The 12,258-nt window shown below is 37.0% G+C and overlaps 1 protein-coding gene across 4 annotated transcripts in view; it reads right to left on the reverse strand.

The window, feature by feature from the left end:
• Positions 1 to 12,258, reverse strand: part of arhgef6.S (Rac/Cdc42 guanine nucleotide exchange factor 6 S homeolog) — a 59,962-nt gene that overhangs the window by 33,204 nt on the left and 14,500 nt on the right. For all 4 annotated transcript variants that reach the window (XM_041575141.1, XM_041575140.1, XM_018233134.2 and 1 more), the window contains exons 6-8: positions 9,537 to 9,607; positions 6,889 to 6,983; positions 5,010 to 5,105 (exon numbers count right to left, since the gene is read on the reverse strand). In XM_041575141.1, the coding sequence (XP_041431075.1) occupies positions 5,010 to 5,105; positions 6,889 to 6,983; positions 9,537 to 9,607 (262 nt within the window). The remainder of the gene's footprint in view (positions 1 to 5,009; positions 5,106 to 6,888; positions 6,984 to 9,536; positions 9,608 to 12,258) is intronic.

Consider the following 12,258-nt stretch of genomic DNA (forward strand, 5'->3'; position numbering starts at 1 on the left):
AATGGCCATTTTTAACAGGGGGTTTCCCAATTTATAAATGATGCAATTGAAAAATGAAACTGCATTTCAGTTAGCTCAGAAACTCTCTTGTTGAGATTCTTAAGACTCCGAGCCACCACAAAACTTGCATTTTCCACTTTCTCACCAAAGGAACTGGGTAACTCCCTGTAAGATTATCTAACTGATCAGATGCAGTTTCATCTAAGGTTCAGATATCAATTACTTTCCTGGTGACATTTAAAAGACATACTGTCACTCCTGGGGGATTTTCTGCTTTACAGGACCAGAGATCAGGGGCTGCATTTCCAGCATCTCTTTGCTGCACAGTTTACTTCTAGTGGGGAAAGTGACCATAACCCATCTCACTAAAGGCAGTATTACCTGCACAGTCAGCTTGAAAACATTGTGGAAATGCAGCAAAATGTTAATATACTTCCTATTGCCAACGACAGTCAAACACATTTTATTTCAATGAATTCAGTAAGCAAGAGTAATGCCTTAAAATGTATTTGACATTGATCGAACTTCACAATTGGGTACATTTGGGACATTTCATCCTCATCCTTTGCAAAATATAAGTTTGAAAAAAAGAAACAAAACATTATTTAAAATATATTCATTCAAATAAACCGCTCTGCAAAGCCTTTCTTCTTTTGTCACACAACAAACACAGAAAAGCTAACAAATACGTTTGAATTATGATTAAATTGATAAATGTGTAAATGCATGATTTCTATACCCATTTTCTAACCTATTACAAGGTGCAGAACACTGTTTCATTAGCAGCAGTTTGTTTAATAAACTAGACAGTGACATCTAGTGGGCAGTGACAAATTCTGTTTTAGAAAGACAATGTGGAAGGAATAAAAAGAAAAACAAATTGTGTTGTTTTTTTTAGTATAGTAATAATGTTCATAGCTAGCACAGCATTAGCAGTCTTAGGATACCGTATATACTCGAGTATAAGCTGTCCCGAGTATAAGCCGAGGTACCTAATTTTACCTCCAAAAACTGGGAAAGCTTATTGACTCGATTATAAGCCTAGGGTGAGAAATGCAGCAGCTTCTGGTAAGTTTCAATCAAAAAATTGAGGGTTTCTGCTCCCATTGGAGGTGCTGATGTCTCGTTTTTGGATGCCGGCGACCATTTTTGGATGCTGGCGAATATTCTTGGAGACTATTCTTGGACGCCGGCGACCATTCTTGGATGCTGGCGAATATTCTTGGAGACTATTCTTGGACGCCGGCGACTATTCTTAGGTGACGGCGACTATTCTTAGACGCTGGCGAATATTCTTAGTTTTTGCACTTGACCCGAGTATAAGCGAAGGTAGAGTTTTTTCAGCATAATATGGGGGCTGAAAAACTCAGCTTATACTCGAGTATATACGGTACATATATCAATGCTTATGCATGTTGGGTATTATTATTGTTTATATTATTATTATTATCAGTGATGGGCGAACAAATTTGCGAAACTGCCTAAAAATTTGCCGGCGTCCGAAAAAAATGGAAACCAGCACAATTTCGCCAAAAAACGGACGCCTGCAACGTTTTGCAAATTTTTTGCCGTTTTGCGAATTTCCAGCGAAATCCACAAATTTTTCAGCGAAGCAAATTCGCCCATCACTAATTATTATTATTAACACAGTACCAACATATTCTACAGTAACACTGTACAGACAGACTCCCGTAATTAATATATACAGCACCACATTTTTCAAGTTGAATGTAGGAAAATATAGTGTGCTGGTTCTAAGGGTTAAAATGCACATGAAAGAAATGTCCTTTTACACAGAACCTTTGCCAACAGGGTGCCTTAAGTGATTCAAAGTTAATCCTCAACTCTCCATGAAATGTCTTCTCTGCACTGTAATTATATAATCAAGGGATTGTGAAATTAATACTGAAATTTTAATACAGTGAATGCATTTAGAAAATCTTTTGGGGACTACAGGAGAGAGAGAGAGTCACTTGTTCTGATAATTTACTCAAAGCACTTGTAATAATGAAACAACCCGGTATCAACTGTTTGAGCCCTAAAACTACCTAAAATACTCATCTTGCTGAGAAAACCCCATGTATGAAACTGATTAATATAGCCGGTTTGCCTGCTAGATGCCAGTTAATTGAGGTCTATGGAAAATATTATGGAAACTATCAAAAAGAGTCACATTCAGTTCTAATTCGGTAGGTACATGTGCTCTCCTGTTTGTTCTGTTTGTTGCATTACTGCTAAACTCTTTTGGGCAGGGCCCTCTTTATTTCTTAGTAATTGGTATTGGTTATTAGTCTTTTTGTGTGTTTTCCTGTATGTTTATGTAGAACCCCATTTATTGTACAACACTGTAGAATATACTGGCATTTTGTAAACATGTTATTAATAATAAATAATAATAATAACTACAAGCTGTGTATGAGTAACAAGCAATACAGTGGATGGAGACAGATTGCAGAGGACTGAGCATTCTATAACATGCTCTTTGCTTGTAAGTGAAAAAGAAACAAATTAGTAAAGGTTATTGATATTAGAGAACATCTTGTTCACAAATCCATAATGATGCTTCTCATCACAAACTAATGTCCTTTGCAGTTATAATTCCTTCTGGTGTAGAAGATATAAATCATGCGCAGAACGAAAAGCTGAACTTTAACTAAAAAGTTGGCTATTTCGTTCAACTGCGCATTCGTTTGCCCCGGGAAATTTGAAGAAAGAAGAAGCCAGAAGATCATCGCTCCGTGGTGCTCACTGGTATAACCCTGGGCCGGTGCAGTTTTCTGCTGATAGGAGCACCAGCCCAGGGTTTCAGGTAAGTCAATCCAATCACTAGGGGGTGACTAACATTTGGCACCCCCAAGTGCAAGAACACTTTCCTTCTCCTTTAAAACATTGTAACAAGAATCAGTTCTACTCCAAATCTGTGAATCAGCTAGCATGCAACATTAAGGGGGTTATTTATCAAAATCTGAAATGTTCTCACTGTTTTCTAAAAACCACTCCGACCAAATCCGCACTGACTTTTTCTGCCTATTTATCAATAAATTTTCCAGAAAATTTCTTGTGTGGCAAAAGACTTGATAAAATCGTGAAAAAAAATCCGAATCATATGATTTTTTTTCAGATTTGTCAAGGGAAAACTACAACTTTTTCAAACTTTCTGCACAAAAACTGCGACTATTGGATCTCCTGAAAATCACAAAATCTTCAGATTATTGTACGAAACCCAGTGCAGATCAGGATGTCTTCCAATTGTAAACAGGATATCTGCCATTGACTTCTACATGAGATCGGCAGGTGTGAGATGGAGTACTTTTTTATTTGGACTTTTAATACCATCTGGGTTTAATAAATTATGAAAAAAACAAGTTTTTCTTTTTCTACAAAAAAAAAAAAGTTTTTTTATTCTAGGAAAAACATTTTTCCCCTTTAAAAATCCGCCCAGAAAAAAATCTGACTTTAAAGTGATACTGACACTAAAAATTTCTTTTCAAAATATAAAAGTTACCTATTGGTCATGTTGATAAAAGGGTTATTTTCTGATGTCAGTATCTCTTTAATAAATAACTCCCTCAGAGGGGTCAGAGCCAGGAGTGCATAGAATGTAAACAGTCAGACAGATACTACAATTACATTTACAGATAACTTAAAAACCACTGAAAACTTAAAATCTCCAGTGCTTTAAAAGTTATTTGTACATTGCTGCCATTTAAAGCAGCATTTGTCTGGGTCTAAATTACATTAAGAAAGAAGGAAAACAAATACCGTATATACTCGAGTATAAGCCGTCCCGAGTATAAGCCGAGGTACCTAATTTTACCTCCAAAAACTGGGAAAGCTTATTGACTTGAGTATAAGCCTAGGGTGAGAAATGCAGAAGCTTCTGGTAAGTTTCAATCAAAAAATTGAGCGTTTCTGCTCCCATTGGAGGTGCCGGCGTCTCATTTTTGGATGCCGGCGACCATTCTTGGTCGCCGGCTAATATTCTTGGAGACTATTCTTGGACGCCAGCGACTATTCTTGGACGCCGGCGACCGTTTTTGTGCTTGACCCGAGTATAAGCCGAGGTAGAGTTTTTTAGCATATTTTGGGGGCTGACAAACTCGGCTTATACTCGAGTATATACGGTATAAAATATTTTGAGTTCTAAAGATTAGTGTGCTAAAACACACAGCAAGATCATATATGTAGAGATCACAACCTTAGAGGGCTAACTAAGTGCGTGGGTAACATAAAGGCACACAAAGATGGGTAGTAGGGTTTTCTGTTTAAAAACATTGTTTTAGATATTATCATTTGATAAAAGGCTTGATGTTTTGTGCCAATCAAGAAAAGAGAATATTTTTTCAAACCAGAAATTCGGCTATTCCCTCCAGTGCCAAAAAGGTGAGCAGAGGGGGTGGCGGCAGCAGGCCCGGCAAGGGGCCAGGATCACCTCTGCATTTACTTAAATAAATCGGGATGCATTATCCGGAAATCCGTTATGCAGAAAGTTCCAAATTACCGAGTCTCCCATAGACTCCATTATAGTCAAATAATCCAAATTTTTAGAAATGGTTTCCTTTTTCCCTGTGATAATAAAACAGTAGCTTGTACTTGATCCCAACTAAGATATAATAAATCCCTATTGGAAGCAAAACCAGTTTATTGGGTTTATTTAATGTTTACATAATTTTCTAGTAGAGGTATGAAGGTATGAAGATCCAAATTATGGAAAAATCTGTTATTTGGAAAACACCAGGTCCCAGGCATTCTGGATAACAGGTCCCTGTAGAAGTTCACCAGTCACCACAGGGTATGCTTTAGACGGCACATTTTGCAAAAATTGCTATGGGAGTTAATGACCAGCTTTTTAAGCAGCACAGTTTCTGCCTGATTACAGTGGTTGTTAATATGCCCAGAATATCCCCAGTGTGTCATTAGCCTTAAGGGGAAAATATAATTGTCGTATATGAGTTTGAAGCATGAAATCCTAAATACAGTCCACTGCAGTTTAAGGAATACTATCTTACTTTGCACATTCTTCCAAAGCCTGGCATAGGGATTGTTGAAATGTGCCGATTTCTTCAAAGTTTCCAAGCAAAGAGTTGACATCCGCAGCACTTATTCTGCAAAACAACAAAACTTTTTTTAAGTTTTACGCCTCCTTCATTTACATATATAAGCAATGATTCCCTTACAGCACCTATAAGGATCATTCTCTTCTTACCGATACACAATCCACATAGACTGTTGTACTTGATATCTCTGAACCAAGTATTACAAAAGCCAAATTAAAAGATTCCATTTATTTGCCCATTAACTATTCAGTACAAAGCACAATTTATCTTTATGCTTGTGCTACTCATATTAATGGATGCAGTCATGATATATCTGAATGAGACATGGTAATACCCTTTGTTTAATCAAGAAATAAACTAATGGGAGGATGTGCAATTGTACATTGTATGAATTTAATTGCAGTTTGGCATCCTGATACAGGTATGGAAACCTATTAACCAGAAAACCCTGAATTACAGAAAGGCCATTTCCTATAGACTCCATTTAATCCAAAATTTTAAAACTGATTTCCTTTTTCTCTGTAGTGATTAAACAGTACCTTCCAAATTACGGACAGATCAGTTATCTGGAAAATCACAGGTCCCGAGCATTCTGGATACCTGTACTATTTGTTGTTGGTCTGTTGGTGAATTATGATGTTTTCAGTTGCAATTTTTGAGATGCACTTTTGGGGGGTTATTTACTAAACTCCTAATGCAAAAATCACGAATTTTTCGGAATTTATTAAACCCCGAGGATGGAAAAGTCAGAATCTGAAAATCCGGCTTCTCAGACCTGTCGAGGTTGCATATAACTGGGAGAAGTCCCAATGATTTTTTGATGTGCGCTGGGTTTCGTGCAATACCCCCGAAGCTTTTGGACTTTTCGGGTGAAAATTCCAAAAAAAAACGTGAAATCAGTGACAATCGGATGAAAAAAGCGCAAAAAAAATTCGGGAAAATGTATAAATAAGCGTTAAAAAAAAAAAACCCCGTCCGGATTTGATCGGAGTTTGTAGCAGAAAACATAGAGAAAAATTCGGACTTTGATAAATAACCCCCTTGAGATATTTTATTTTCCAGGAAGCCAGTTATATTTTTTTATATGAACAATTCTTTTCCTGCACTTATGAAGTCATTAATATGAGCCTACTGCAACAGCATTTCTCATCCACTTTTTTAAGTCAGCCATCTGCTCTGATATACTGTATATACCTGTTCCTAGACTTTGCTTTGCCTGCCACTTGCCCCAAACCAGCATGCATCTGGACTGTTCCACCTTTTCAGCTCTTGTCTTCGGCCTTAAACCTTTGAATATGTACCCTGATGCCCAAAAATGCATTGATTAAAACCTGTTCTGGTGTGGTTCCAATTTTTATCAAAGGCATTAGGAGCATCATTAGCACAGACTACCCTATCCATAGTAGGAACCAGAGTGATATAACAAACATAAGGGTAAGGCACACCTGGCGATTCGGGGAGGTTTAGTCGCCTGGCAACTAATCGGCTTGTCTTTGCCGCGATTATCTCCCCGAATGCCTTCCCTCTGTCTTGCGCCGGCTATAATGAAAAGTCGCCTGCGGCATGGCACACGCGGCGCTTCGTATTCTGGTCGCCCGAAGTTGCCTCACGAGGTTTCGGAATACGAAGCGCTGCGTGTGCCATGCCACAGGGGACTTTTAATTATAGCCGACGCAAGACAGAGGGAAGGAGTTCGGGGAGATTAGTCACTGCAAAGCCGAGGCGATTAGTCGCCAGGTGACTAAATCTCCCCGAATTGCCAGGTGTGCCCTTAACCTAACAAAGCATACAGTATTTTCTAAATCCATAATTAATGGCTTAGAATACTTACTTATCATGTGACTGAAGTGGTCTTAGGTAAGTGGAAAGCAGTAATTGGAGTTCTTTGGAATAGCTTCGCTCAGTTTCCAGAATATTTTGCAATACCTTGAAAAGGAAAATTCAAAATATAGATGAGACGTTGTGGTATTTTTAAGGTGTTAAAAAAAAATCAGAGATCCTGATAACATTTGCTGTTATCCAGTATAAAGACATAAAGTAAAACAATAATACCAGTAAGGAGAACTAATGTCTCAGCCAGTCCCGGATTCGTGGAAAGGCCACAAAGGCCCAGGCCTAGGACGCCAGAATTTTAGGGGGGCGGCATGCAGCCCAACCACACCCAGAAACACTGGGAATTTGCAGGCGATACAATCGTTTTTAAAATTCCCTGTGCACCAATCCCTAGTACTCCGGACCCCATGCTGCAAATTTGCGCATGTACACAATGGAAGGGGATGGGGCGATGGGCGGCAGCAGGCCAAGGGGCAACTGCGTTGTAAACCCGGCCCTGGACTCAGCTAGAAAGTTATTTTAACAAAGTGAAATCGTTTAAGTACAGAAGTGTTGGAACAGGTTCTCTGCTTGGGTCTCACATAAGAGCTAAAGCTATGACTTCTGGAAATTGTTCACTTAAATAAACTTTTATTATTATATAATGTGATATTCTATGACAATTTGGAATTGATTTTCATTTTTACTATTTGTGTTTTTTGAGTTATTTAGCTTTTTATTTAGCGGCTCTCCGATTTACATTTTCAGCAATTGCAAATTGCAGTTGCTAGGATCCAAATTATCCTAGCAACCTTGCACTGATTTGAATAAAAGACTGGAATATGAATAGAAGAGAGCATGGCTATAAAGCTGAGTAATAAAAAGTAATAATAAAATAATATTTGTAGCTTTACAGAGTATGGGGGTATATTTATCAAAGAGTGAATTTAGAGATCGCCGCAGTCCTCAAGAGTGAAATTCCGCAACGCTCCATTCATTTCTATGGGATTTAAATATGCTTTTCAAGATCCCAAAGAAATGTGGCGTAATTTCACTATAGCGAACTGTGGAGATCTCTAACTTCACTCTTTGATAAATATACCCCTATATGTTTTTTAGATGCAGCCAGTGATACCCATTTGAAAGCTGGGAAGAGAGTCAAAAGAGGAAAGCAAATAATTGAAAAAATTGAAAACAGCAAAAACGAAGGCCAGTTGAATTAGCCAATATATAACATAGTAAAAGTTAACTTAACCTAAACATCCTTCTAAACAGATAAATACAAATCTTAAAAGAATTGTTCAGTATAAAAATAAACACTGGGTAAATAGTAAGCGAAAATGTAATGTATAAAGGCTGGAGTGACTGGGTGTCTAACATAATAGCCAGAACACTACTTCCTGCTTTTCAGCTCTCTTGGTTTACACTGATTGGTTACCCTGGTTACCAGGCAGTAACCAATCAGTGACACATGGGCCATAACTGTTGCTTTTGAATCTGAGCTGAATGCTGTGGATCAATTGCAAACTCACTGAACACATGTCCCATGTGCCCCTCCCCCTTCAAGTCGCTGACTAACTCAGAGTTAGAGAGCTAAAAAGCAGGAAGTAGTGTTCTGGCTATTATGTTAGACATCCAGTCACTCCAGCCTTTATACATTACATTTTTGGCCAACTAACTGTATTAGAAACATTTTTTATTTTTGGCTATCCTGACATTTCTTAAGGGAAAGTATTTAAGTGGAACATTAGAAATGAGTTAGTGACAATGTACTCTAACCTAATTGTACAGCACCACACCATATAACATAAAGGTAAGCAGGTAGCAACATACAGTATGGGGTTTTAGCATGAAGCTGAAATACAGTAACTAAGTATTGAATTATTATTCAGCTGTGATGCAAACTCCAGATTTATCAATGCTGTGCATACATATTATTGTACATTTTAACCTGTAGATCTTTGAATGTACTTACTGCCTAATTCAAAAATGTCAATGATGTAGTACAGTAATATCAATTAATTTACCTACCACAAAACATAAGGGGCACATTTACTAAGGGTTGAAGTAAAATTCTTCAACCTCGAATATCGAAGTCGAAGGATTTACCGCACATACTTCGATCGAATGATCGAAGGAAAAAACATACGATTGGAAGGATTTTAATCCGTCGATCGAACGATTTTCCTTCGATCAGAAATTGCTTAGAAAGCTTATGGGGAAGGTCCCCATAGGCTAACATTGGTGCTCGGTAGGTTTTAGGTGGCGAAGTAGGTAGTCGAAGTTTTTTTAAAAAGACAGTACTTCGACTATCGAATGGTTGAATAGTCGAACGATTTTTAGTTTGAATCGTTCGATTCGAAGTCATAGTCGAAGGTCGAAGTAGCCAAAAAAAAAAAACTACGAAATTTTAATTTTTTTTCATTCTAATCCTTCACTAGAGCTTAGTAAATGTGCCCCTAAAAATCAAAACGTTTTGCTTCTAGTTGGTTTGTTTTTTGTTATGGTTTTAACATTTACCTTTTAAAAATAAATTTGCAAAAATCACAGACCCCAAATCCACTAGAAATAAGTCATATGCCCAAATTACTGAAATTCTGAAATATGCATATTAGTTTTAGCAGTCACTGCAGACAACTAACAGACTTACCAGATAAACAAACTTACCACAGTATAATAATTTTTTGTTAGCTGTGCTGTTTCAGATGCTTTCACTGCTTTTGGGGAAAGTGGTTTATCTGAGCAATGAAATACATAACAGAGGAATAATTATGCACACATAACAAAACACACGGCTTAGAGTCATTAAAACAAGGCAACAGTTATTGCACATCCATAATGTTCACCAGTACATAATTTCTAAACACACATACTGTATATAATGGGCTCCAAATATATTTTTGGTACCTTGTGTCACTAACCAATATAAATGTCATTGCTGCTTATTAAGGGCCCAGAAGGCAGTTATAAACATTCTTATCAGTAAGGGGGCGATTCACTAAGGGTCGAATATCGAGAGTTAATTAACCCTCGATATTCAACTAGGAATTAAAATCCTTCGACTTCGAATATCGAAGTCAAAGGATTTAGCGCAGATAGTTCGATCGAACGATCGAAGGATAATTCCTTCGATCGAACGATAAAATCCTTCGAATCGAACGATTCGAAGGATTTTAATCCAACGATCAAAGGAATATCCTTCGATCCAAAAAAGTTAGGAAAGCCTATGGGGACCTTCCCCATAGGCTAACATTGACTTCGGTAGCTTTTAGATGGCGAACTAGGGGGTCGAAGTTTTTTTTAAAGAGACAGTACTTCGACTATCGAATGGTCGAATAGTCGAACAATTTTTACTACGAATCCTTCGATTCAAAGTCGTAGTCGAAGGTCGAAGTAGCCCATTCGATGGTCGAAGTAGCCCAAAAAAACCTTCGAAATTCAACGTTTTTTACCTACGAATCCTTCACTCGAAGTTAGTGAATCGGCCCCTAAGTGTTTAAATTAACACCATGTCATCAGGTTATTACAAAGGATAGGTCACAATCTCCGACATGTATATTAATATATTTGTATAGATTGTCTATAGGAGTCAGACATTGGGCTTATAGTATGATATAATATTTGCCTACATTACGTCACTATTTATTTTTGGATATTTCTTTTCTTACAGGTGGATTTTGGTTTGTTTTAGTGTATAGGTACATAGAGACCTATAAATATGTAGCACCTTCACAGAATCTTTTTTAGAGATTGGGCTTGAAATGGGGTATCCTATGAAAAAACAGTTTTTTTTATGTGTAATAAAAGCAACCTTCCAACATATATATAGGAAGGGACCTGGGCTTTTCTGGATAAGAGATCGTTCTGTAATTTGGATCTCCATATTACGTAAAATAATTTAAACATCAAAAAAAACCAATACAATTGTTTTGCCGCTAATAAGGATTCGTGCAGCTTAGTTAGCATCAAGTACAAGGTATGGCCTTATGAAAATTAATATTTATTATCCCATACATGTTTATTGAATATTTTCGTTGATTTTAAAGTTATTTGTAAGTGCAATTAAATCAATATTTGCTTTATGCCTTCTGGTTATGACTCATATTATAATAAGCAAGTCAGTTCTCCTCCAGGTCTATTAGTCAACTGCTTAATTCTAAATTCCTTTAAATGAAAACTATACCCCTGAACAATGTAGGTCCCTATAAAAATATATTGCATAAAACAGCTCATATATAAAAACCTGCTTCATGTAAATAAACCATTTTCATAATAATATACTTTTTTAGAAGTATGTGACATTGGGTAATCATAAAAAGAAAATTGCCATTTAAAAAAAATAAGGACCGCCCCCTGGGATTCTAGGATTCACGGTGCACACTGTGTCTTTTGCTTCAACACTTCTTCCTGTTACAGTTAGAGTTGTAGTATTTCTGGTCAGGTGATCTCACAGACCATCACGAAATGGTGGTTCAAGGCAAGAGATGTAAAAGGACAATATTTACTTAAATATATATTCCAGTTTGGTAAGATTCTTTAATATGCCACTAAATATGATATAAACTATCTGTTGCTTTGGGGGTATAGTTTTCCTTTAATAAGAAGAACCAACACTGCAGAGGATAAAAAAAGATGAAATGTTCGAAATAGTAACTAGGTTTACAAAAATCTTTAATACCATTGAAAATCTTTAATACTATTGAAAATGATTTATGTTAATTCCATTTTAGATTAAAGGGGACCCGTCACCCAAAAAAATTATTCAAAATCCTATATTATCACATCAGTCAAGCAAAATAAACTTTAATTACACTATATAAATTATTTGAATCTTGTTTCCATCAGTCTGGGAACTCATAATTACAGCAAGCAGGCAGGAGCCATTTTGTGGACACTTATTAAGACAAGCCTTGTATCATCTCAGAATCTTGTTTGTGCACCAGAATGGGGGACCTGATGTCCATCCCCATGCCCTGGCTACACAATTAAATGGTGAAGAGAACGGGGGAATGTGGGGAGAGCAGTGACATCTAGGAAGTGCTGAATGGAAAGTGAAAGTAATTGTCTGCCCCGCCTCTATGCCACTGGCATAGAGGAGGGGCAGACAATATTTGATTGACAGCTGAGATTTTTAAATGAGCTTACAACAGCTATGAATACTTTAATAAAAAAATAGAAATTGGATTTCATGTTTAATTTGAAAAGGACTTTAATTATACAGATTTTTGTGTCTGGGTGACATGTCCACTTTAATTGCAGTTCTTGCTATTAATATCAGGTAGGCATAAAGAGTGGAAGTTGTTTCCAGGGTATTTTTAATTAGTCATATGTTACTTTGCCAACACAAAAAAAAACCTGGAGATTGAGCAATGATGAAATTTGTGTTTGC

This window comes from Xenopus laevis, chromosome 8S, assembly GCF_017654675.1.
Source record: "Xenopus laevis strain J_2021 chromosome 8S, Xenopus_laevis_v10.1, whole genome shotgun sequence".
Classification (NCBI taxonomy): Eukaryota; Metazoa; Chordata; class Amphibia; order Anura; family Pipidae; genus Xenopus; species Xenopus laevis.